The sequence below is a fragment of the Cladophialophora carrionii genome (assembly GCF_000365165.1).
Source record: "Cladophialophora carrionii CBS 160.54 unplaced genomic scaffold supercont1.6, whole genome shotgun sequence".
Classification (NCBI taxonomy): Eukaryota; Fungi; Ascomycota; class Eurotiomycetes; order Chaetothyriales; family Herpotrichiellaceae; genus Cladophialophora; species Cladophialophora carrionii.
The window spans coordinates 779,438-805,089 of NW_008481831.1; the positions used below are offsets into that span (position 1 = coordinate 779,438).

At 54.6% G+C, this 25,652-nt stretch overlaps 9 protein-coding genes across 9 annotated transcripts; 4 read left to right on the forward strand and 5 right to left on the reverse strand.

Annotated features, from left to right (window-relative positions):
• Nucleotides 1–1,031: 1,031 nt before the first annotated feature.
• On the reverse strand, nucleotides 1,032–2,402 carry G647_07237 (uncharacterized protein; the record flags this gene model as incomplete). The annotated part of the gene is made up of 2 exons (XM_008731553.1): nucleotides 1,032–2,258; nucleotides 2,307–2,402. The coding sequence occupies 2 exons, from the start codon at nucleotides 2,400–2,402 to the stop codon at nucleotides 1,032–1,034; spliced, it is 1,323 nt and encodes a 440-aa protein (XP_008729775.1).
• Nucleotides 2,403–2,682: 280 nt separating this feature from the next.
• Nucleotides 2,683–3,243, reverse strand: G647_07238 (uncharacterized protein; the record flags this gene model as incomplete). The annotated part of the gene is made up of 1 exon (XM_008731554.1): nucleotides 2,683–3,243. One exon carries the CDS (start codon nucleotides 3,241–3,243, stop codon nucleotides 2,683–2,685), a length of 561 nt encoding a protein of 186 aa, XP_008729776.1.
• Nucleotides 3,244–3,704: 461 nt separating this feature from the next.
• G647_07239 (uncharacterized protein) lies at nucleotides 3,705–5,615 on the forward strand (the record flags this gene model as incomplete). The annotated part of the gene is made up of 3 exons (XM_008731555.1): nucleotides 3,705–4,203; nucleotides 4,290–4,809; nucleotides 4,874–5,615. The coding sequence occupies 3 exons, from the start codon at nucleotides 3,705–3,707 to the stop codon at nucleotides 5,613–5,615; spliced, it is 1,761 nt and encodes a 586-aa protein (XP_008729777.1).
• Nucleotides 5,616–7,665: 2,050 nt separating this feature from the next.
• On the forward strand, nucleotides 7,666–8,745 carry G647_07240 (uncharacterized protein; the record flags this gene model as incomplete). Its single annotated transcript, XM_008731556.1, has 1 exon — nucleotides 7,666–8,745. The coding sequence occupies one exon, from the start codon at nucleotides 7,666–7,668 to the stop codon at nucleotides 8,743–8,745; it is 1,080 nt and encodes a 359-aa protein (XP_008729778.1).
• Nucleotides 8,746–9,540: 795 nt separating this feature from the next.
• On the forward strand, nucleotides 9,541–12,087 carry G647_07241 (uncharacterized protein; the record flags this gene model as incomplete). Its single annotated transcript, XM_008731557.1, has 3 exons — nucleotides 9,541–9,597; nucleotides 9,650–9,751; nucleotides 9,799–12,087. The coding sequence occupies 3 exons, from the start codon at nucleotides 9,541–9,543 to the stop codon at nucleotides 12,085–12,087; spliced, it is 2,448 nt and encodes an 815-aa protein (XP_008729779.1).
• Nucleotides 12,088–12,432: 345 nt separating this feature from the next.
• Nucleotides 12,433–13,881, reverse strand: G647_07242 (uncharacterized protein; the record flags this gene model as incomplete). The annotated part of the gene is made up of 1 exon (XM_008731558.1): nucleotides 12,433–13,881. The coding sequence occupies one exon, from the start codon at nucleotides 13,879–13,881 to the stop codon at nucleotides 12,433–12,435; it is 1,449 nt and encodes a 482-aa protein (XP_008729780.1).
• A 594-nt stretch (nucleotides 13,882–14,475) lies between these two features.
• On the reverse strand, nucleotides 14,476–15,945 carry G647_07243 (uncharacterized protein; the record flags this gene model as incomplete). The annotated part of the gene is made up of 1 exon (XM_008731559.1): nucleotides 14,476–15,945. The coding sequence occupies one exon, from the start codon at nucleotides 15,943–15,945 to the stop codon at nucleotides 14,476–14,478; it is 1,470 nt and encodes a 489-aa protein (XP_008729781.1).
• A 1,555-nt stretch (nucleotides 15,946–17,500) lies between these two features.
• G647_07244 (uncharacterized protein) lies at nucleotides 17,501–20,916 on the reverse strand (the record flags this gene model as incomplete). The annotated part of the gene is made up of 2 exons (XM_008731560.1): nucleotides 17,501–20,634; nucleotides 20,685–20,916. The coding sequence occupies 2 exons, from the start codon at nucleotides 20,914–20,916 to the stop codon at nucleotides 17,501–17,503; spliced, it is 3,366 nt and encodes a 1,121-aa protein (XP_008729782.1).
• Nucleotides 20,917–24,389: 3,473 nt separating this feature from the next.
• On the forward strand, nucleotides 24,390–24,715 carry G647_07245 (uncharacterized protein; the record flags this gene model as incomplete). Its single annotated transcript, XM_008731561.1, has 2 exons — nucleotides 24,390–24,438; nucleotides 24,507–24,715. 2 exons carry the CDS (start codon nucleotides 24,390–24,392, stop codon nucleotides 24,713–24,715), a joined length of 258 nt encoding a protein of 85 aa, XP_008729783.1.
• Between the last annotated feature and the right edge of the window lie 937 nt (nucleotides 24,716–25,652).

Consider the following 25,652-nt stretch of genomic DNA (forward strand, 5'->3'; position numbering starts at 1 on the left):
ACCGACGGGCATGCGTGAATAAGCATCGTTGCAGCTTGATGATTTGCGAGTACGTGCAACAAGAGGAGCAAGGCACCGAATGTTATGTGACTGGCTATTCACCAGTTCCCCTACTCGATGAAGTCATTGTTTATACGAAAGGATACGAGCCAATGCCAAGGAGCCCGGCATGGCAGTTCTTCAAGTTGTCTAGACATGCAGCAACAGACCACGCCACGAAAGTAATACTGTCTGTCATGTTCTGGGCTTGCTCTGAAGCAGCAATGCTATTACGCTTGTTCTTGTGTCGGTGGCTCTCCTCAAACGGGAGGCCAGAATGGACATCTTTGTGCTATGGGTAGAAGACGAGAGCTGTCTCGATCTTTTTTGAGCATGAGTTTTAACAAACTTTCGCCGATGCTGACCTTCAGTCTCATGATCCGGAACAACTCGACCTTCAATTGAGAGGGAGGTCATGTCACAGGTTTCTGTAAAGAGTACCTCTCCAGTGCCCCTTCTCATTGCGCGGACATGGAGTGCCCTCGTCGTGACTGGCACTTCTGAAGCAGGCAAAGCAATACCGACTCACGGTGCTTGAACTTTCACTTTCGAAGGCTCCAAGCACGTTCTCAGTCATGCAAAATGGTGCAACGAGCACAGGTCGTCCTTGCCCTACAAGGATCCAGACCGACTCTTCAGAAAGTCTTTATGGAGCCTTGCTTGTGCTCGCATCCTTGGCGACCCGGGGGGGGGGGGTTCTCGTGCCCAGTGCCGACGTGAGAACCGAGGCCTTTGACCCACTGAGCAGTCAGGTTCGTGCATAATACGTACCAGTGATCACTCGACAAATTTCCCGGCGGATTTCACAAAGGCGTCTGTGGATGCTGATGTGATATAATTCCCGCATCGCGCTGAACCAAGTACTCTGTGATTTACCCGTTGATTATGTCGCCCCGGACCGGAATTTGGTGTCTAGCCACCCAGGTAGCGGGAACGTTGTGAAGTTCTTGAACCGTGTCGCATTTGATCTCAGGGATATTGTGTGTCGGCGTTCAGTCGTCATTCTCGTAGTTCTCTGTCTTCATATCTTTCAGGCCAAGGTCTTCCATTTCCTCCTCGGTCCTCTCATATTCTTCTGTCTTGACTTGCGGGTCTTCGCCAGAATCCACATTGAGTTGCACAAATGAGTTGGCCAAAGGATCTTCGAGGGTGATGGAATAAGGAAATTTGGCCTTGATTGCGGAATCGAGTTTATCGAAAAAGCTGTCCCACTTTGACTTCGTGTCGGCGGTCATTGAGTCACCTCCTGCAAGATCTTCATCTCCGATGTTATAAATCTGGCCATGGAGCTGGTCACGGACTTGAGTAAGTAAGCCCTCCAATGTGGTGAACCGTCCACCTAGAGTGCCTGGTTGTACCTCTAGCCCGAGGTCATCACTCTTGAGAACACAAGACTCTGACTTTAGTACATCCCTGGACATGTCCTCTAGCGTCTTGACTTCGAGAGTGATCCGCTTGCCATTTTCAGGTACTGCACCACCGGTCTTCACATCGCTGGTCCTGAAGCCGCAGTGTTCACATACCGTCGCCATGATGATGACTTCTTTGAAATGTGGGATGTTTGTCTTTTTCATGTTCACCGTGCATGGTTTCCCGCACGCGGGGCACTCGGCGTGGAGTTCGTAAACTTCGTTGTCGACGATGTCGACGCCTTCCATGGCGTCGCCGTTGGTGTTGTCGTCATCATCAACCACAAGGCCAAGCTGCACATTCTGCTGATGGCTGCGTAGGTAATCGGTGCGAACATACTTGGCACCTTTGTCCTCGGTGGATGGCTCGATGAAGGAGTTGCCCGAAATGTCATCCAACGACACCGTGAAAGGGAAACCGCTTCCCTCCAGCATTTTCTCCAGCTTCTCGATGATTGCTTGGAGTGCATTATATAGTTCAAGGCTTGTTTCTTTCCTGGCCGGCTGGTCGGTCTCCAGGTCTGTCTTGATCTTCGAGATCAAGCCCTCGAGATTCGTAAATTGACCCGGCGCAGGGGGCATTTCCAGGCCGATGTCCTCAATCCGGAAGACGCCCGTATCACTGCGTACTACCTGTCTTTGCAGGTCGCCAGGGGTATCCAATCTGAAAGTGAATTTGGCCGCCTTCTCTTGTATCTCACCGGCACTCTTGACCGTGTTGTTCTTCCAGCCACAGTGGTCGCATGAGAATGACTCGAGCAGGATTTCTTTGAAGAATGGGATCTTGATGGGGAGGATTCTGGTAATACCCTGCTACTGTTAGCGCAGTCCATGAAGGCCAGTCAAGGCCACACGTACCTCATCGCGACAATTCATACATAAACTCTGGATCTCGTAGACACCAGTCTCATTGGGGTCTGCGTGTACAACTGAAGGAGCCTCGGGATCTGCCATGACCGTGTTTAATTACCCTCTCGTACACTCTTGGGAATTGTAATTGCTTCTCGGGGTCGTGAGTCGTATCTGCCTGTTATCCTTGACGGCTTTATGTTTAACGCGGCCCCTGGTACTCCGTAGAGTCCGTACCAAATTTTTAATCTTCTCGAATGACGCAGAAGGATCGACGTATGCCAAGCCGGCTGCTAGCGAGACGGCCTAGGAAGTCGCGATTGGCCAGCCTTGTGCGACGAGAAGGCTGAGATCCCGCTCGATGGTCCCTGCGACGGTCGAAGGATCATTTCTTCAACAGATCCAGGAGGTTGAGGCTTGGAGGATTCTTCGTCTGTGCACTCCTATGGAGAAGCGCTTGTAGTCCTTCCCGGTCTTTCCGTGCCCTTGCTCGTTTCTTGCTGGTGGACTTGCTCGTGCTTTCCAAAGATGTATCTGCGCTCATAACATTCTCGGAGGACGATTGAGCAGCCGCAGCCGCGGCCGGTTGCTTCTTCTCTTTCTGGGGACTTGATGCAATGGAAATGACATCCTTCGTGACATGGTCGCATAATGAACAGCGCTGAGAGCGGACCTTTCGCCGTGTGACTTTTTCGCTTTTGAGATCCTTCCGCCCGGCTGTTGACTTATTCGTTCTGACCTTGCTTCTCACCGTCCACTGCGGCAAGAGTATAGTACCGCAAGTAGCACAAACAAACTGTCCACGGTTTGTAACCTGGAAGGAGACCTCACGGCCCAGCTCCTGGCTCTCCCGCATCAGCTGCCTGGAGGTACCCGGTGTGCTCAGGAACAAGTTGAAAGCCGACTGCTGCAAGAACCTGACGCGCAAATTTTGCGCTTCGCTCATCTCGCTACTATTGACTGGGCATTCGAGTCGTAAAGGGTTTAAACGTTTACTTTGGCCGTATGGACAACTTCTTAGTGAGCGAGGAATTGCGTCACATTCTTGAGAAAATTCGGCGAAGCATAAACTCCGTTCAGCGGGTCTAGCTATCGCCCCCTGGCGGTGTTCAGTTTGCGATTACAGCCAAAATATCTCGAACCACGATGTCGCCGCATCCACTATCATTCTGCGGTGCAAAAGGGCACCGTCTACAAGCAGTGCTTGAAGTCCCGAGGCTTAGACGTCGCCAAGAAACGTCTGAACAGTCTCGTCGGCGAATGGCCGCAAACTACAACCTTGTGATGGACCGCGGGGTCGAGAGATCCGTGGGCCTCCCATACCTCCAGTGTTAGATCCGGTCAGCATTTCTGTCGCATTTCCATGTCGCATTTCCACCCGTGACAGTCACCAGGTCTCCAGCACAGATGAGCCCGCCTCAAAGATATTCTTTCGTGAACGCGCGTCCCCAGACGAAGGCGGAAAAGCGACAGACACGGACTGCCATTCGGTCGCACATTGGACGATGGACCCAGGAAAAACAGCAGAAAATCGAGAGCAATACGACGAGCTCGGGCAGTGAGAAGGACTCGCCCCCGGAATCGTCGCGCGCCGTGTCGCCCTCGCCAGCGCCAGCAAATCAGACACAACCGCCACCTCGTGAGAGACTGGGGAGTGTGTGGTCCGACGCGCCAGACAGTGCAAGCAGCGACGGTCCTCCTGATCGTGAAAGCACGGAAGATGATGTTCAAGTCCTCTCAGAACTGACCGTCACAGCCCCGGCGCATCTCCGACGAGTACTTTCGGCAGGCTCGACCACCCATTCGAACTCCGCCATCCAGGTCCTAGGGTCAGGGACCCTGGATCCCTTTCATACCTATCCGTCGGACTTTCCCTCAACATTAGTATCACAGTGCCATGACTATTGTAAGCGATCTCGTCCGAATAGCCCCTACCGTTCACTTCATAGCGAGATCCCAAGCAAGAGCTGACAGGCACTCGTAACACAATAGCACTGAAAGTACTATGGCCAGGGTTGACACCCCGGCCGGCCGGTGTGATGGATCCTGCGGCAAACAGAGCCTGGTTTCCTATGCAGCTCAACGATACCGTCGCTCTGCACTCGCTGTTGTTTGGAGCCCTGAGTCACAAGCGCCTCAATCTGCTGAAAGGAGCCGGGGACCATGTCAGCCTGGACCTGACCAGTTTGGAGCTGGACATGCGGCGCTGCGAGGCCGAATCCATTGCACTGATCAACAGATCCCTCCGCAAAGGCAATGCCATCACAGATGCGATGATAGTGTCAGTTCTTTGCATGGCAGCAAATGCATGGGACTTGACCCTTGAGCGGTTCTTGAACGAGCCTGCCCCTCCACCAATATTTGATCCCATGTTGAAGAGTCTGCAGTGGTTGGACGTATATGGGCTCCTCAGCGATCATCCAATCCATGCCGCCGGCCTCATGCAGTTGATCAAGCTCAGGGGTGGCTTGCACGACATTCGAACGCCGGGTATTGCTGCAACAGTATTCTTGTAGGTCAACCTCAACGCCCTCGACTGTTCTGGCTTGGACTGACTGTCTCGTTTCCTGGAACAGTTTTGGTATTCTCAAAGCAAGCAAGCATCTTACCTCGCCTCTGTTCCCTTTTGTGCCTCTTGTCGAGGACGCCGAGCCGAATCAGACCCTGTGGAGTTTGTTGGGCACATCCCCGAGTGAACTTCGAGACGAGTTTGTGTTCAGCGGCCTGTCCGATCTGGGACTGACGAATGAAATGGCCATGGTCATGGTTGCGATGCAGCGATACGGACAGAGTGTCCAGTTGTTTGTGGATGGCGCTCTTGCAGATCTTGATCTCGCCCGGTTTTGCGACAGAAGGAACCTCATCCAACACACCTTGCTGTCGTTGCCCCCACAAGAAGACTTACCGGCCTCGGCTGCTCCACGACCCATCTATGAGCCAACTCGACTCGCCATGTTAATATACTCTCTGACTGTCATCTTTCCGCTGCCCCACCAAGCAGCGCCGATAGCTCTCCTAGTCGAACGGCTCAGATCGGCTCTTCGCGGGACCGACATGCGCACCAGCTGGTCCTCCTCGCATCAGGTTCGGCGCCTCCTCGTGTGGATCCTTTTCATAGGCGGTATCGCCGCGAGAGACATGCCAGACGACCGCTCATGGTTCGTCGCCTTGCTGAGAAGGCTGACGACGAAAGGGAACCGGCTCAACAAGTACGAACATCTAAAGCGAGAAGTGCTGAATCGTATCTTGTGGCTTGACCGGTCCTGTGACGCTGCTGGGAGGGTACTCTGGACGGAGATCTTGGGTTCTGGGGAATGATGGTTTTTGACAGAGAGTACTGTGGACCGAGATCGAGGAGGCGTCCTTTCCAGGAGAACCACCCGGAGTACGGAGCATATACACCCATTTCCATAGGATGGGGGAGGGACGGGAGGGGGAGCAGCCACCATTATATCTGTGATGCTGCGGCCACCAATAGGCACGAAAGTACAAATACTAGACCGGGCACAATCAAGTCTCCTGGCCCGGTGGTCTGCCGTGCTCGCCAATCACGGTACCAAAGGGGCATCCCCTTTCCTCTTATGGAGTATAGCAAGACAAATCATGTGGGGGAAATCCCTTCGTGAGACGAGACAAGGCACCCTGGATGCCGACGCCCACGAAACAGTGCACGTAACACAGGGATTCGTACTGATGACACCGAGAAGGCTGAAAGGTGCTACCCTTTGTTGACTGGCGGTTATTGCCCGGAATTGGTTACAACCCTTTTGGCTCCCGGTGATGTGGCGTCTACTTCTGCCGGCGGATCTCCGCCACGATACGGGGCACGGAGTACAGAGACCACAGATTAGCCCGGAATTGGTCTCCGGTGCGCCCGGGCATCTCTGATACTCTGGGTGGTTGTGTATCCCGATTCTGGGACGAGACCGTGCAGGAAGGCTTGCTTTCCACGCTCACCGCGCCTCAAAACGATGCCACTTCCAACTTACTTACTTCTAGTACAGTACCACTGGACACTCGTCCGGATCGAGTAGTAGAAACGCCCGACTCATCGAGGGAGCAACGGGAAGGAGGCAAAATCTGGTGGAGACTGTTTGAGCTCGATCAAAGCCTACCTGGCAGGAAAGCAGACCGTCAGACAGATCTCGCCAGTGTTTATGGTACGCGCGGAGTCCCACGTACCACAGACCCCGAATACATACCTGGATCAGCGACGCACCGGTGGCGAAAGAAGCGCGTTCACCTCTCCTGTCGCATTTCGCCTTCTCTCACATGACAAGTGTTGCATGAAAATACCTAACAATTTGTTTTGCTGCGAGATAGGCGAAGGAGTATAGACGGGTGGGTAAGAGGCTTGCCACGAGGCATCAATTTCACGTCATCGGCATCCTTGAACGCGGCGTTGCCACTGATTGCTAGAGCGCCGAAAAGAGCCGGAGTCATCTCAAAGGTAGTGTGTTTGCATCCTCAGAGTAGCCTGCCTTTAGATACAAGCCTCCTGTGGTAGGAATTGCGGCCATGATACTACTGACTTGTGGTGCTTCTAGATGACTTCGACGGCTGATGCTGACCAGACATGTATGAGGGTGGTAAAAATCCAGGAGGATCGAGGTGCAATGGTCCGCCAGTGATGAATATCAGCCATCAGGGGGGAAAAGGTCTGCCAAACTTATGATAACGCTCGACGGCACATTCACTGTCGACGCGTCCTTGGACGGCTCATGAAGGACAATCGGCATCCGGGGAAAAGCCGAAGCGAGGCAGTCTGTCACCGCTGGGAGACTTGCTACCGGCTCGCAGCGTACGTCAATCCTCATACGATCCAGTTTGTGGCCTCATGGTTTGCAGACATCGGGAACAAGATCGACATATTAACACAGACTTTCATGCCCAGAGCTTCGCCTGCAAGGCTACGAGGCTGCGGTCTAAGGCCGTTTAACTCCATGTACTGGCCAAGCTTGACTGCCTTAGGCCTGCAATCTTGATGCAAGTCAGGCTTGAGACTATGGCTTTTACTGCAGAGCCGAGGAGACGCATGAACCCACATCACCAAGCACGGATATCCATTCGGCGAGGGGTGTCGTCGTTGGTTCGACCCAAGACGGCCAAACAGGTCAACTCGAGAAGTCTTTTCCAATGAGAGAGAGCAGGCTCGTTACTGAATGAGGAGAAACCTCGTCTGCCTGTCCACGGAGTTAAGAGGCCCGGACTGGTCATCAACGGGACCACTTCACTTGCGACTTCTCGACAACGGCCGCTGTTCCAATGCAAGTAAAGGTATAAATAAACCTGATGTTGCCACGTCGGAAAGGCCAGCAGAGCAGGTCGAGCCCGTCTCTCAAGAGTTACCTATACTCAGTGAGTCAAGATGACAGCAACCACTCACCCTGAATTCAACGCGGAAACCGAAGCTTTGGACGTGGCAAAGGCATTCCCTGACGCGATCCGAGGCAAGACCATCCTTGTCACCGGGGTCAACCTCAAGGGCATTGGCTTCACCACTGCACAGGCTTTTGCTTCCCAAGCGCCGGCGCACTGCATTCTCGCCGGCCGCAACAGGACCAAGCTTCAGGAGTGCATCGAGGAGCTCAAGAAAGAGTATCCAAATGTCGACTACCGGGCACTGATCCTCGACCTCGGCAGCCAGAGGGCCGTCCGGGGTGCTGCGCAGGAGGTTCTCTCCTGGGATGATGTCCCCAGCATCGATATCTTGGTCAACAATGCTGGGGTGGCCACGATTCCGGAGCGCACCCTCAGCGAAGAAGGAATCGAGATGACCTTCGCCACCAACCACATCGGGCACTTTCTCTTCACATGCCTCGTCATGCCCAAACTCATTGAAGCTGCAAGGGCCAACCCAAAAGGCGCAACGCGGATCGTCAACGTCAGCTCCCGCGCGGCCGAGGCAAACGGGATCCGTTGGAGCGATCTCAACTTTGAGAAGAAGTCGAGGGAGTTGCCTGAGGATGAGCAGCCGAATTACCAATTGCTCAAGCTGTGGAGCATCTCTAACGCGCCAGATCTGTCGTACATTCCTTTAGAGGCCTACGTTCAGAGCAAGGCTGCGAATGTCTTGTTTGGTATCGGACTCACAAAGAGGCTGTATGAGAAGTACGGCATTTTGAGTCTGGCGATTCATCCCGGTGTGATTGACACGGAACTGGCGAGGCATTCGACCAAGGAGCAGATGGCCGCCATCAAGGACAGAGAGCGGCGCGGGGAGTTCACGTACAAGACCCTGTCCCAAGGGGCGTCGACGACCGTGGTTGCAGCAATAGATCCCAAGCTTGGGGCCAGCGTGACGCATGATGGCAAGGAGGGCTACGGAGCTTACCTCATGGACTGTCAGATTTCGCAGAATGCGCATCCTCGTGCGAAGTCGAGTGATGAGGCCGAGAAGTTGTGGAGGCTGTCGGAAGACCTTGTCGGAGAGGAGTTTTCTTGGTGAGATATAACTTGAACTGTCACAATTGCGCCCAAGAATCTAATAATACCTTTTATGGTTTGCATTGGGGAGCAGCTTGTCCGACCACTGCAGTCTAGATCTGGCGGTAGATTTGGCTTGTCTTGATATTCATCTGTCTTCCAGGATCTACCCTCTCCCGCTCACCCAGAGGAAATGGTAGAAAGCCGGGTGTGACTTGTTACAAGAGACCGCAAACCCTTCTGGCGCGCCTTGTTCCATGAAGAGGGGTTTCCTTCCTATAAGAGGTTTTTTCCTTCGTAAAAGTGTTGCTCTTCTTTCTGACTGAGGCAGACCTTTCTGCGTTGTGTGAGCAGTGAGAAGTGTGCGCTTGGCGAACTTTACCCTCGATCCTGGCAGTCGAAGTGAAGGCACGAGAGGCGGGATGAGGTGAAAGTGAACGTTAGATCAGCAGCCCCCGCCAAGGCGCCTGAATTCGGTCCTTTGTATCACTGTATTTTCTCCGTACATGTCACGCTCGTTCCGAAAAATTGTTCCGGCCACTTTCGTCTCGAAGTTGCTCGTTGGCCTTAGTAAATGCAGCGAGCACTTTTATCAAAGTCACAATCGTATTCCTCAATCTTGACCCCAGCGAGAGCGGCCTATCGTCTACATTCTTCTTCCGAAAGCACTAGCTGCTCAACATATCTCCGCCGACGCTTGGCTCGGCTCTTCTGTCACTCAAGCGTCACTTGTCGCATACAGAGGGTTCGCGCCAAAGATGTGCTAGCGCGTTCTGTTTCTACTCCATGGTCCAGCTCGACCGAAGCGAAGGGCAAGATGTCGGGAGTTGAAGAGCAAAAGTCAGCGGGTGTCAGGGTTGCGGTTGAGGGCTGTGTGAGTTCAGATCCTCTTCAAGTCCCTGGGTCTTTTCTAACTGCCTCTCAAGGGTCATGGGACACTCCATGCAATCTATGCCTCAGTTGAGCAGGCTTGTAAGGTCAAAGGTTGGGACGGCGTCGATCTGCTCATCATCGGTGGCGATTTCCAGGTCAGGTTTACCGGGTCTCAAACGCCTGACAAGCTAATTGTTTCCAGGCAGTGAGGAACCAATATGATCTCAACGTCACCGCGATGCCCCACAAATATAGGCGCATGGCCGACTTTCACGAGTACTATAGCGGCAGCAGGACTGCCCCTTACCTGACGATTTTCATTGGCGGCAACCACGAAGCAAGCAACCATCTCTTTGAACTCTACTATGGCGGATGGGTTGCACCCAACATCTACTACCTAGGAGCGGCCAACGTACTCCAGATCGGGCCTCTAAGGATTGCCGGGTTGTCAGGAATCTGGAAAGGATACGATTACCGAAAACCTCACTTCGAGCGACTTCCCTACAATCAAGAAGAGATCACCAGCATTTTCCATGTCAGAGAGCTGGATGTCAGGAAGCTATTGTCGCTACGCTCGCAGGTTGATATCGGCTTGTCTCATGACTGGCCGCAGGGGGTCGAATATCATGGAGATTACAAGTGGCTGTTTGGGAAGAAGCCGGATTTTGGCACCGATTCTTATGCTGGAAAACTGGGCAGCGTCGCTGCAAGACAGTGTTTGGATCGGTTGAGGCCCCCTTACTGGTTCTCTGCGCACCTGCACACAAAGTTCGCGGCTATTTTCCAACACAACCAGGACCAGTCCGCTACAGATGGGACTCCAAGACTCAACCAGCGAATCGGGAGACCAGCTGAGAACTCTCCCCCGAACCAGACAAGCGAGTACAGCCAAGGCAGCCGTGTCGCCGCCCCAGCAAAAGACCGTCCTCTGGTCTCAGCCTGGCAACAATTCCATGTTGGCGCTCAACAGGCAGATGCCGAAGAACGAGACAAGATCCGGAAGGAGAGGGAGGATCAGCGATTGGAAGAAGAGAGCACGGGCAAATCTCCCCGTCCACAATACTCATTCAATGAAACATTCAACGAGGTCGCGCAGGGAGAAGACCTAAGTCGTACAATAGTCTCGACGACCCAGAGCCGACTTCAAAACTCCGACGAGTATCAGGCCATTCCACAGCTCGATGGGTGTTTCTATTCAAGACCGAACAAGCGACAGCGCGTAGAAGACGAGCAGCAAACGGCTTCGAGTGATTTGAACCAGAACTCTGCTGAACAAACGGCATCTCGCGGTCAGATCGATGGCAGAAGTGGTAGTTTGCTTTTACCGCCGCAATCGGCAATTGCAAATCCCGATTCAATTGACATCGACCTGAGTGACGATGAGGATACTACGGCGGTAGCCAGCGACGCGACATCCCAAGCCAAATCTATCCCCATCGGTGACACTACCCTGAAAACTAATCGAAGCTACGGCGAAACGAAGGCGGACGACTCCAAGCGCCTCTCGGAAGAAAGTGATGATGGTGGCGTCACACTCAACCCACAGGCCGCCTCAATTGCACCCGTACCCGGCATTTCCTTTTTGCGAGCAGAGCAAGCCGCTGCGGAATTGAGGAAGCCGTCCGACCCAGCTTTGGAAGATTCTGTTGAAGAGTCTCAACCGCAAAATGCTTCTCGCACAGGTGCTGGCGAGTCTCCAGCCCAGTCGACTCAGGACCACACCGCTAACACCACCAGCCAAGTGTCGGAAGAAATGAGAGCCCAGCTCGCGGCGCTATCCAGCAACTTCATGGCCAAAGAACCCACGGAAACCTCCCCACCACTTCCGTTCCCGGAGGAAATCACCAACAAGACCACCCACTTCCTTGCCCTAGGCAAGTGCGAGATGTACCAAGAATTTCTGCAACTTCTCGACATCGGCTCCATGACATCGCCGGGAGAAACGATGAATCGCCCTCTCAAACTCTCCTACGACCCAGAATGGCTGGCGATCCAACGAGTCTTTGCATCTGAGCTGCAGCTCGGCGGTGTGCCGACTGATAGAGTCAGTCCTCATCGGGGCGAGACCTATTACCGCGAGCAAATCGAACAAGAACAGGAGTGGATTCTCGAGCACGTCGTCAAGCCCGGCAAACTGCAAGTCCCCGAGAATTTCACGGTGACAGCACCGGTGTATGATCCTAGCCTGCAGGTCAGATCAGACGAGATGCCTCGCGAGGTGACGAACCCGCAAACCGGTGCATACTGCGACTTGATCGGGATTGAGAATAAATTCGACAGCAGCGAGCAGGACAGAGACTTCAGGATGCAGCAGGGTCCGAGACCCCAGAGTGAAGGATACAATCTATACCAGAATAGATCCCGTCAACAGGGTCGCGGTGGCCATCGTGGTGGTGGCGGTGGCGGCGATAGAGGACAAGGACGGGGACGGGGGCGTGGAGGTGGCAGGGGAAGAGGCCGGGGCCGGGGCCGAGGCGGGGGACGGGGGTAGTGGTCATTGATGCATGGATGGATGGTCCTCGATCCGTCCTCTTTCTTTGCTATCGCAGAGATGTTACAGATGTGCCTCTGTGGGCTCCCATTTGACATTGCCTTGAGATGATATGCGCCCAGTCGCACAACCTGTATGCATACAGCGTACGTGTACAACACGCACCATTGATACCCTTGAGCTTGAAATGAGGGGAACTGCACGATAGGAAGCCATAGAGTTCGTAAAGAAGGTATCTCTCCATCCGGGAAGGACGTGTTTGACACACCGTAAAGCAGGCTGGCCGACCATAATGGTCGCAATCCACCACGAGGATGAGACCGGCCGTAAGGTCACTTTCACAACCTAAGCGGCAGCCACAGTCACAGCCTCAGGCTCAGCAGCACGCCCAGCAGCATGCGATTTATCCGCCCTATCCAACCGGTCCAGCCTCTGCAGGAATTGCTTCTTCCACTGCTCGAACTCGCGCGTGCGCTCTTCGCCCAGAAAGTCCAGCCCGAGATGCATCATGGTGTGCAAACCCGGGAGAAGCACGCCGTCGGGATCTTCCTCTACCTCTTCATCATCCTCGATGCCTGGTTGTCCACTATTCCTCGGCCTTCTCCTCCCTGAAATGATCAGATCGTCGTCGTCGTCTTCCTCTTCTCCGTGGTCCCCATCAGGCCGTCCTTCCTGTCCATCTCCTTCATCATCCTCGCCCTCGTCCTCCTCCCCGTCTTCAGCCTCGACAATATCACCGCCAGCATTAGGATCAAACTCAAACACCCTCTCCGGCACGCTCCCAAACCACTCCTGCCCCCTCGCATACCCCTGCTGATTAATCCTGCGGATCCATCCCTCCACGCCCTTCACCCCAGGATGATACCCCAGCACTGCCACCGCCCGGGCACACGTAGCCTTGTACACCGCGGTCGTCATCTTCGACGCCTTCTGCATGCGCGTCAAGGCCATCAGATACAGCGCGACGAGCAAGCCCGTGATTTTTTCTTCTAGATGCTTCTCCTCCTTCTCCTTCTCGCCCGCCACATCATGCGCCGGATCTTCTCTTAGGGGCGGCGGCCACAGCCCGTCCAGCTTCAACACGACACACACGCCCGTGTAGACGTGCGGGGCGAGCAAGGGCGTCACAAACGTCCTGCACAGTCTGCGGATAAGCGACATCACGTAGCGTGGCGCCTCCTCCTCCTCCGCCGCCGCCGCCGCATCCCTGTGTGCTAGTCCGTTGACTTTTCCGCGGAACGTACCCTCTTTCCTGGTGGTAGACCTAGAGCTAGAGGTTGAGGTTGTTGACTTGGTTTTGGATTTCGAGGGCGTCCTTGTCGCGCCATTAGTACCGCTGGCCTTCCCCTTCCCTCTCCTCTCCGAATCTATACCCTCCACGCCCGTTTTGATCGACCCGTCCGCTGTCCTCTTCTTCCCGGCGGTTCCTGGCGTGGGTTTCTGGGGCGTCCCATCCGTCGATTTTGACGTTGTTGTCGTTGGTGTTTCATCGAGCACGCCCCCCAGGAAGGCGACCAGTTTCCTGTACGTCGCCGGTTTGCAGGGCGCGCCGCCCGTCTTGGGCGCCGGAAGTCTCAATTTGGCCCGCAAGCGCAGACATGCTATCTCGCAGCACGCGTGCGCGCGGGCGATCTCTTCCTCCGGTTTCAGATGCGGGGCTCGCTGGCGGGACTGCGCGAGGAGGGACTCGGAGAGCTGGATCAGACGGGCCGGTAGTGTGGAGACGGTGTAGCTTGGGAGGAGGGAGACGAGGGTGAGGGTGAGGGTGTGATTTTGGGATGAGCTGGTTGGCATGGATAGATGGGGGGATTTCTTATAGTATTGGTGGTGTAGGAGTGTGGAAAGGGGAGGCGGGAGACGGAGTATTGTCTGATTCGACTGGGACTGAAAAATGAGTGCGAGTGTAGAATCCTCAGTATATATGAGGTACTCCGTACACAATACACAGATTGAAGTCGGTTAATTATGCCCTCAGTGTTCGAGGCGAGGCTGAATCCGTTGCGGACTCGTACGAACGCGCACGCGTCGACGCGTAAAGTGGACTGCGCTGCCGGATGATGGCGTTCACAGTACTCCATAGTGGGAGAGGCTGCAAATTACGGTCGAGCACAAAGGCTTAACGGGTAATCTCAACCACCAGTTGCCATATATATATGTTCTCACCGCGCCTCGCATTATTATCTTCTAAGAATCCTTAGATAGACCAAAATGCGTGGCGTCTGAGTTGTACTGCGCTTAGCGATTGGAGCGCGACTGAGCATCCACCTGGGATAAGCGCTTTCGCAACAACAACCATCATAATGCAGTCAGTGTATATCATGTCATGGTCTACTTCCAAAATCACCAGGATAATACATTAGTCTCATAAACATGAAATGGATCGTCCATTTAGCACCAAAGCTGGAGTGCAACCACACCGAATCCCATCGCAGCCCCGGCCGCCCTCGACATCCTGATCGCCCCCGCTGCGTTTGATGGCGACTGGGCCTCGGCCGTGGCAGTAGATGTAATCGTAACGCCTGGGAGATCAAATGTCGGTGTAGCTGCGGTTCCAAGATCCGTTGGCGGTGGACTCGCCGTCACCGTCGCCGTCCTTGTGGCGCCGGGCAGCGCTGTGCCACTGGGGATGGCAGTAACGGCCGCGTCATCGTCAGGCGCCTTATCGTCGACTTTGGCCTGAGCCAGGGCAACAACGAAGTTCTCGAGGTCATAGACCACGTATGCGGACCTGAGGAAGCTATCTCCCAGGATGACGTCGCCGTCACCAGCAAGGGCAATTCTGAGCGCACATGCGGGCGTACCGTCGCTGTACATAGACTCATCACCAAGTTGCTCGCTGATAAGTTCAGACAAAGACACGGACACGTTGACGCCGTCAAGTCCACCGAAGGTGTAGACCAGTGAGGCATTGCTTTGGCGGTATGAGCAAGGCACGTATCTCGTGGCGGTATCTTCATCAAGGGTGGCTCCCAGTCCTTCGGTGATTACGTTGATGACATCCTGCGGCAGGTTGGACAGTGTGGTGCCAGAATCGAGCAGGGCGGGCTTACTGAACGACGGCTGGGTCAATGCCCGAGTACTGTTGCCATCGTGGATTGACATCTGGGTCAGTGCAACACGAAACTCAGAGTATTCGCCATCTTGATCGGTGGACAGCGGGAGTGCCACAAGCTCGCCGGTGTAGCGAGTTGGGTCGATGCCACCGAACAAGATGGAGCCGCGGTTGTCGTCGGAGGAGTCCAGGTACAGTGAATATGCCACTCTGTCGATATGCCCTTGTGCTTTCAACTGCTCTGGCACCGTCCGGAAGTCCAAAATCTCCCCATTTCTCAGACTGGCCAAGTTTTTCCGAAATCCTAGGCCCATCACGCCCTGCGTATTGTCCGTGTCATTGGCGTTAGTCATGGTGGTGTTGGTGATGGAGACAGCCTCGCTGAACGAGAGCACGTCCGTGAAGTAGTCTCCCTTCGCGTACGTGAGATCGGCATACTGGAGGAAGAATGTGCCCTCCTCGACAAGGCTGTATGTCGAGGACATGTTCTTGACGTAGGCGCCATGCTCGCAGCGCCCGTACACGCAAATGGAAGCGTCTGTAGAAGGCACCCAGGTGTCACTGCTTCCTGTGTCGAGTAACAAGGAGAAAGGCTGAGGTGGGGTGCCAATGTTGACATCGATAAAGTACAAATCCTGGTAATCGTCGCCGGTGACAGGTGACGTGAAGTGGTCGCTACGCCGGGGAAGCGTCGACTTATGCGAAGGCTTGTTCTTCCAGAAGTCAAGCTTGACGGTCTTGGCTGATACAGCAGCAAAGAGGCTCGCAAGGACAAGAAGTCTCTTCATCATATCTAGAGGGGCCATCTGCTGTTAGATGCAATCGGCACTGGAGCTGTCAGTGGTTCGTGAAGAGCATGCATGCCTAAGAGCAGGACCTCATCTCAATCTTTATTTCGATCACGGCGCTGAGGAGATCAGCCTCACCATGACCCCGGGAAGAGGCATAGCGCTGAGCACACAGGAATTGCAACGGCAGGATCCTCTGCAGGCGCCGCCGTCGCTCGGCCCCCAGCTGCCTTTTGGCCCTTTGGTCAGGCGGAGCATGTTCTGGCGACCTCAAAATACTCACACCCTACCTTGAAGTCTGAAGCTGAACTTGCTGAGCGCTGTCAGGGCGGAAGAAGGGGCTAAAGGCGGCCGCGTACCTGTCGCGGTGTGATCGGTCAACAAGGCAATAACGGCATGTTGCCAACCCTAAAATAGTTAGGAAACCTTGGCACTTCCCGATAAGTGGGGCAGGAGCCAGGGTCCGCCAGAACACATTTCACTTCGCAAGTGAAGCATCGTGAATCCCTTCGACTTCCTTCGACTCGAAGAGGACAGTGGGAAGTGGCGCATCTGGCAGATAGCTTCTTGTACTAACAGTGCCTACAAAGACAGCTCTGCGGGTACATAGTAAGCACGAAAGAGCCTGATGTGTGTGCGCAGTTCCTATTCACCCCGTCGTTCTACATCGGCCCTCCTACTCGAATCGCTTCATCGATCTTTTCCCTTGCTTGCAAAACCGCAATCTCGGAGTCATGCGTCCCGCCTCGCATACCGTCACGGTTCAAGGACCATCCCGAATCCTGCCGCATACAAGATTGGGGACACAATCAACAGAACAGAAGCCGTGACCGATGTGCCAAAACACATTCAAATACAGATGATCCAGGCCGATGTGATGAGAGGAATGAGTCCACCCTCAGTACTCAGTCCGTCCTCGAGGTCTCCGCCGTCACTGAAGGGTAGACCGACACCGATTGGCCAACGGCGCAGATGGCGTCCAGAAGACATAAGCAGCTAGGTATGTGATGCTGGACTTGGTTTCGTGCCCAAACCTGTCGATCGGTCTCCATCCGCAGAGGGGGGACACTGCCCTAGGTGGAGATTCCGCCGCTCACACCCGAGCAGCGGAGGTGTGGTAGCGGCGTGAAGTGTTAAGAGAAGAAGATCGGCGTTGTGCTGGCATTCTGGCGAAAAACACTGCCCAGGAGCGATTCGATGTATTTCCACTTTCTTCCGTACGCCTTGGTGCATGTTTCGCTGAAGATGCTGCGCGAGCTTTTGATGATTCAGTAAAGACGATGACAAACATACTATAAACATGACGTGACTAAAGTCACAACCGATGGGGTATCAGATAGCCGCCCTTTATAAACGCGCATAGAAAAAAGTGATGACATAAACTGGTTGCCTCGGTTCGAAGTCGGTCGCAATAGGTAACAGAAATATGAAGGGCAAACGTTCGTCCCAGTGGCATAATCTCCTTGGACGTTATGATCACATCCGGTGCATGATGACATTTGTGCCGGTAGAGAGGGAGGCACCATTCCGGCCGTGAGAGAAACCCGTGAATCGAGGACAGAGACTTCAGATTTCAGACTTTGGCGGCATTGGCGACGGTGATATGCTCTCGGGCGCCCTCGCGATGCAGCAAAGGTCGAGCATGGCCGTTGCCGTAATAGTAGCCGTTCGAGGGATATGCCGGGTCGTCTCTTGAAAGAATGCTGGGACCGACTATCTTGTCCTCGTCGATACCCCGAAGTTTGGAACACGCATTGCCAAGCAAACCGGCAGCCTCGTGCGTGAGCTCCCATCTGGTGCTCTCGAACGACTCTTTCAAGATCATCAAAAGGCCCAGGCATCGGTTCTTTCCCTTGACGTTCTCAAGATCGTCCGGAGCCCGTACCCCGGCGACTCGGTCAAGATACTGCCGCATGTCCTGCTCTTTCTTTTCCCAGGTTGCGAATTCCGCTTCAGAAGGAGGAGGCTTGATAGGGCCCTCGAGTGCGAAGCCGTAGCACCAGACCACGAGCGCTGATATGTAGAGGACCCACGGCCGATTGAGGAGGAAGTCATCTCGAGCAATGTACTGGTTGTGCTCAAAGGCTTGAGGCAGGATAGGGCTGGCGTGGCCATACAGGCGACCGCTGATTCCATCCAGACCATCTCCGTCGGGAGGAATAAGGACTTGGACAATGAACTTGAGCGCATAGAATGCCGCATCCCGGGCAGAAGCCTTGGTAGCCCAACGCTCAATCTTTTCGCGGACCACGCTATAGTCCTTTGGCGTTATCGAGCGTCCCAGCAAACGGTTGGCGCCTGCAAAGACTTGACAGTCGACGACGTCCACATGGGCAGCGATATGAGCGAGATGGTGCAAAACGGTCCTTGACTCGAAGATGTTTTCGTCGTCCACCGGGCGCAGGATTGGATGCGGCGGCACAACAGGTGTCCGCAGTGGCGAAGAGGGAGCAGGGGTGGCCTCCGCCAGGGCCTCGTCGAAGTCTCGTTTCCAGTTGTCAAAGGCACGTAACAGAACACCTTTCCATTTGTCCGGACCTCCAAATGAATTTGCAGTACGCGGTCCGAGGGAAGAAATTTGTAGATCTCGCTGGCTCATATGCCACGAGACCGATAGCAGCCCTGCCATCAGGATGGTACGACCGAAAGAGTTGGTGCGCACTCTTTGTCCGTTCAATGTCCGCTTGAGCCCTTCGAGGAACATGATTGGCTTGATGCCGTTTGTTTGCAGGGATGATTGCACCCGAGAAGCCTCCGAGGGAGACACAGCCGACCACAGACCCTCGTCACATGGTAAAGGTAATCGCATCTCATGCGCAACCATCTTGGCAGCATGACCGAACATGGTCGCGTGGATAGAGTCCAGGACGAACGCCCCAAACGCAGCGCGACGAGTGGCCTCTGTGGTGATCCATCGATGCCATGACTCCTCTGACTTGGACGTTTCGGTGCCGGAAAAGGGAACCGAGATCCGCCCGTTATCCTGCTCTCCTCTCAGGCTGGGCGGTGAATCGGATGCGGAACGGCCCAACAAGGAGCTGCCACGGCGCATGAGCGTCAGCGTAGAGTCGTGATGGATGTGCGCTCGTTCGTGCAGCGCGCGAGTTGCATACATCTTTTCATAGACCTCGATGAGGAGGAGTGTCTGGAAAACCCATAACTTTGCCGGAGGTCTGAAGTCAACATCTCGCACGATCTCCCATCGAAGGTGCCATACTACGAAATTGGCGAACTCGGCGGCAGAGTCGGTCAAATTCGTGCCATACGCCTTGTCCAACGTAGCGGCTCCGATCGCGATGACCATGAGTAGGAGTAGGTTCGGAGTCCGATCCGCAGAGAAGGTGGGCTTGTGCAAGATCGGCAGTTGTGCATGTTGGTGGTACCAGTATGATCCGATATAGGTGTGCATCATCCGAAGACTCAGTATATGGCCGTCACTGTCCATATCACCTTCGAAAACGGAATCCTTTCGCTTCTTCACCGCGTCGTGCGGGCGCTCTACAAACTGACTCTGCATCAGGTCAAGCAGCTCGTGACGTTTGGACTCGGACATGATATACTGGCTTGTAGCTGTCGAATCGAGAATGCTTGTGACACTCATTGGGTGTTGCATGCCACCTGTCGAGTAGTTATTACTGGATGACGAGGGGCTCTGGTCGAAGTACGGGCCCTGCGCTGGCTGCTGCTGGTCATGACCGCTGTACCCAGGAATGTAGTTCGGCGGCGAGAAGTCGTTCGAGCCAGAATGAGCGTCATTGAAAAGCCACTGAGTAAAGTCGTCGGCAACTGCAAATGGTGTCTGCGTATATGGAACTTCTTCACCACCAAAGACCGGAAAGCCAAAACCACTGCTGATGTCCACGCTCGCCATACTGGTGTTGACCATCCCGTACGGGTACTGATCATTTCTGGTCAGTCCGTGGGAGACCGCGGCAGCGAAGGCAGCGTCCGCGGTGCTAGATACACCGGCCGAGGGATAGCCTGTAGATGAGTACGTCGAACTAGAGGCCATGTCGATGGACTGCATGTAGCCATTCATCCCGTTCCTATCCATAGCATGGTCGGAGTTGGACCTGACTGGTTGGACGGGGGGTGCCGAGGACCCCGAATACTGGCGAACAGGAGAGGGCGGAACGTTCTGGCCTAACCCCCTGTCGAGTGATTGCATTGAAGCATACGCTGGTTGCTCTCTGTGATAGTCTGCGTTGTTGAAGCTTTGCCGTCGAACCCCGGAAGACCAGCCGGTCTGCTCGTGCTTTTGAGGTGGACTCATGGGGTTACTGCCAAGGCTGTTTGTGCGATGCAGCTGGGGTTCCGGCCTCGCGACGACGGCCTGCGGTGTCGGTGGGTGGAATCGTGGCTCAGTCGCCACTGGGGAAGGGGGGACCGTGTTGCCGGACATGTGTGATTGCTGCCCGTAGAGGTTTGTGTCGGGAGGTTGTTGTTGCGCACTCACAGACTGGCTCTCCCGACGGATGGGCGCATTAGGAGCAGACATAGGGTAGGACTGTGGTTGACTCAGTCCGTTCTGAGACGGCGTCGGCGGGACTGGCTGATCGTTGGACGTGGACTGTGCAAAGGCATCTCGTTTAGCAAGCTGAGAACCGTGGGTCGTATGCCGTTCCCGGTGTCGGATGCAGAGGTCCTGTCGTACGAAGTACCTCGTACAGTCAGGATAGTCGCAGCGGTAGATGGTCTTCGGTGTATCTTTGCACACAATTAGGACGGTTCTAGGCGAGGTAGTAAAGCACACTCACGGTTCAGCTGATGTCTGTATAGGTGTTCGGCGCGAGAGTAGCTTTTGCCACAGCCCTCGTGCTTACACTCAAACTTCTTGTCGGGGTTAGGCTTCACGACTCTCCTCCGCTTCTTCGGTGGCTGGCCGGAGCCCCCTTCATTGCCTGCTTGCTCAGGCTTCGCGTCATCCGAAGAGCCATGCTGGGTGAGCGTTTCCTGGTCTGTCCTGTCGATGGGGTCATTTTCCGCCATTGCAACAGAAGCCTGCCGCCTGGCCCGAAGCCTGGTGATGGACCGATCGGAGGCTTAGCAAGAACAATCACGGCGTGCTCAGCATGATCAGCGAGCAAGCATCCGCACAAGGTTTGGTGATGATTCGCAGTCAACGTTCTACCGGGATTCAGCCTCGTCTCCAGGCTGACCAGGTAGCGCGGTCTAGCGATGTAGCCGGAGAATCCAACAGCAAGCGCACGTCAAGAGAAACGTTGTAAGCGGCTGAGCTCAGCACTGTGTGTTTCCTCCTGACGCAGGGTGTTGTGCGCTGCTGACCCTATGTGGCTTGCAACTGATTTCCTCGCCCACGTTGCGATTTCTGGGATTTGTTCGACTGTGTGGAAGGCTTCTGCGCGCCTAGTGATGGTTGTCGCGTGGTGGAGGGAAGGTTCGAAATCGGCGGTGCGACGCAGATGCAACGAGCGGCGTCTCTCTGGATGCAGGTACCGGTTGCGCAGAATGAAGTGGTTCAGGTGACCTCGGGGTCTAGCGCTCGTGGAAAATGAGCGAAGGGCTTATTGCTTCTGCTGCTCCTCATGGCCTGTGTGGCAAAGGACGGTCGAAGAGGCGAGGACGAGGCCCAGTTCGATGCTTGGAAGCAGAGGGAAGGGTCTCCTAGCTGGCGGGATCTGCGTTGCTTCTGTAAGAGGCTGTAATGGGGCGATTGTTGGGATCTAGGTTGCAGTTATGCTTGTCTCTGGCTCGTGTTCCGTCGACAGTCGCATAGCCCGGTACGCGCACTAGATGTGAACAGGCAATGGCAGGTTTCGTCTTGCAGAGCGGAGTGCAGGCCAGTCACAGGCACGAGCACGGGGGATGAGCTTGGGGTGGTGCAGCAAACGCGGGATGTGTGGATGGCGAGGCGTGGAGAGGAGGAAGCACGGATGATGAGTCTGTCAGTGTCGCAGAGGAAAGAGGGGAAATTGAATCGTGTAGCGGGCGGACGAGAGAAGAGGGCGTCTGGTTGGATGCGACACCACCGGCCTCGACACCGCACTGGTGGGTGACTGGTGTGCTTCCGGGGTGAGATGTGGATTCCGACTCGAATCTCTCGCACGAACTCGGGGCGGGTCGTCAAGGCAAGCGGCCTGCGGGCCCCAAATATCGTGGCATTTGACCGGGGGATCGGTTGGCCCGAGTGCAAGTCGAAACGGCACACGCGGCGAGGTTAATTATCAGCCTGATTGTCTTCTCTCCGGGCACGCGCGGGAGTGCATACAAACGGGCTGCACGTGTCTTGTGGTTGCGTGGCATGACTCTGCCACGGTGTTACTGTATGCATCAATCACTCGACTTGGTTCCTCAGGCCAGCCGGCAAGTGAGCAGCAGACAAGTGAGCACTTCGCAGCAAGCAAGCACGCGAGACCTCAGCCGAAGGAGACATAAGAGCGAGAGCCCCCGCCCTGCACAATCAACACCTAATTAGCGACGCTTGCCTGAAAGATGCCCAGTGGGCGTTTCAATCTGACCGACGATCGCGGGGTTGCGAGGCGCACAGCCAGGCCGGATAGAGGAGCGCCCTTAGCACTGGCAGCGACACAACTATCATCACAATACTCGTTCTCTTTCTCCTTCTCTCTCACCGTTTGGCTGATGGGGCTTTCCATCAATCGAATCGTTCACGTAAGAGTCGGGTTGAACCATGGCAGAGCCTTTCTTCATGCCCACCTCGCGTCCCGCAGAAAGTTCCCGTCCGGCGCGCACTGTCTAGCTACCGAGACGCTTGCCCGTTAAAGTTGCAGGTCGTCATCTTCGACTGCAACTGATCACCTGTCCCCGTCTTGTCTTGTCGCCCTCTGCAAAGCGAGAGGCTGCCTGATACCTGACTTCCCCACGCTTGCGCTCTTCCCTGACCCTTGCAGCAGCGACCTCAAGGCTGGACGGTCTTTCGAAGAACCAACCACCTGGGCCCTCTTGACAACGTACACTATTCTCCGCACTCCTTTGGCGCCTGGATTTCTCATCAGGAAGCCCGGGCCGAATCACATCATCCCGCATGCCTTGTGTTACCCGTCACGATCTCGTGTGACCTCCAGCTTGTCTGGATTGACCCGGAGACGATGTATGGGGGGACACGGTTATCAAGGCTTACTGCCCCGGCCTTCGGGTCACGTATAGATACAATGCCTTGCGTGGCCGTCAAGCATCAAATCAGGCCCAGCAAGCACGAGGCTTCGCTTACCCGCGGAGAACATGATCTTCTGCTAGCAGCAGTCATTTTTTGGAAGTCGGGTAATAAGAATACTAATCCTACCACCCAATTCGTCCGTTGTACAGAGAGTACGGCTTCGTGGCCTATATCTTATCTTCAGGCGCATCCGTTGCCAGATATCTGCTGTTTTTCAATTCAACGGATGCTTGTCCTTGCCCGGGCGTCTTTCAGCCGAACAGTGATGTATCCGTCGTAGACCGGCGACATCCGAAGGTTTCTTTTCGCGCCCGCGTGATGGATCCCTGAGTGACCACCTCAACCGTTGAATATCGAGGCACGCCACGGTAACGTACTCGAACAAACCATCACTGACCCCTGGTGCTCTAGTCTGGGAGCCCCTGAATCGTGACAAGCAAGACTCCTGCGTCATGCTGTCATGCTGCAAAAGAAAGAAACCAGAAAGCCCGCAAGACGCACCGTTGGACCAGAAGAAAGGACCAGGCAGGGACGCCGAAACCGCCGGCATGTGACTGTCTTCGGTCGTCACTGCTTGAGGCCGGGTTGGAGTCGGAAGACCTTGCCTGCTATCGCCTTAAATGCTGCTCGGAGCTTTTGTAGCCTTTCTGACTTGGCCATGCCCCTCTTTCTTCTGGCAAGAGGTGCCTGTGCCGTCCAATCACGGGGGTGAAGAACAGACGAGGCTAATGCACCTCTCCTCCACCCACTCACATCTCTTGAAGCTGTTGATCTCTACCGGATCTCCAGCTGTGATGGCTGTCTCCTGTGCGTCGAAGCCCAAATACGATTCTCAACACATTTTCCGTGCGTTCATTGCTACTGCGGGATCGAGATCGTGCGAATCTGATAACCTAAACTTGAGCACTCGAAGCACTCAGTTGAATTGTGTCCAGGAAAACGGACAAATTTTAGTCCGTTCCCCGACTTGCTGCTCAGACCGAAACGCCGGCAACCGAGGCCACAGCAGACGGTTGCAGCAGAAGACAAGAGGCCATGTAAGTCTCAACTAAGCACGATATCTATTAAAAGAGTCTCGCATGTCAAGGCCCTCAAGATGATGGGCTTGGGTCTCTGAAGTTTCTATAGCAGAGACACATCTTGGAGCCATTTCTAAACGGTCCAAACACAGCATCACAATGTCTGGAGTAACCAGCCCGATCAGCCCGACGGCGAAGCCCAGATCACAGACATACGAAGGATCATGTCACTGCGGGAAGGTCAAGTACGGTCGACAGCGTGAGCCGTCTACTGGATGAGATTGCTTATCCGCGCCAGATTCACCATGAAGCTCTCTCCTCCGGTTGAGGATGGTTTGGTGACCAGCTGTAACTGTGAGCTCAATTCCTACACTTCTTTCTCGAACTAGTTTTTTGTGAACGATTGACTGACGGCTGTCAAGGCTCTATCTGTGCTATCAATGGGTATCTCATGGTCTACCCGCTGGAATCCAACATCACATGGCATAGTGGCTTCGATTCGATGACTACCTACACATTCGGCAAGGAAAAGATAGCCCACTCCTTCTGCTCGACCTGCGGGACGAGCATTGGTGGGAAAAGCACCGATGCATCCTTTTTCGCTGATAATCGGGCTGTGAACGTAAGTTGACCGGCCTCCATCCTTTCTGGAATTGGGAAATACTTCCACCGTATAGCACCAGATCGTACTTCCGGATGAAGGGAAAATGCCCCAGTCAGAGTTCCCCTTCCTGTCTCCGTCTCCTCGATCGCAACTCCTCCATCTTTTGCTTATCTTGATCCTGCGTTTCCTGGATGTTGTCAGAGAGAAGGCTCATGTTTATGGATATAGGTGCGCACTTTGAAGGGTATCGATATCGAGTCTCTACGGCTGAGGAAAGTAGACGGCCGCGGATCGGAGATCAAGCTCCCCTCTGAAGCACCACGGCGGATGTCACAATCCCATTGAGAGTCTTCAACCCCAGGCAGAATGTCTTCCGACTGGACGGAGCTGTACAGACGACAAAACACCGTGGCAAGGTTGTCAAAGTATGGGTTGCGCACAAGTCTATCTGGTGACTGCTGGCTATCCTTGTTCAGAAAGGCCAATGGACGCGTCATCTCCAGGCCAGATAAACAAGAGTTATTCAAACCTGGGTTGATCCTGAGGCAGGGCCTCTAGCACCACGTTGATGAGACGTTGAATCTGGTCTATGCCTCTCAATCAATCACACAGAGCAAGCGTGGCTGAGAGGAGGCGACTTTTCAGCAACCGTCGCATTCAGTTATACCTATTCGTGCGAGTGTAGCAGATGTCCCGGACGCAGTACAAAGCCAATGGATTTGGAAATTCATCCTCTCGATGCAGAACTCGATGGTTAAAACGCTAGAGCTGTTGATGGGCAGTCTTTGAACGCCTCTTCCTTACGATCCCCCTTGTCGGCCCTTTAATTGGATTTGTGTCTCAGTACCCATTAAGTCAAACCCCCCGCAAAGCCCAACGCCACCGCACCTGTATGCCATAGCTGATGACATTACAGCAATATAAACCTCTGCACAGACGAGCCCCAGACGCCCTTTGTCGAAGC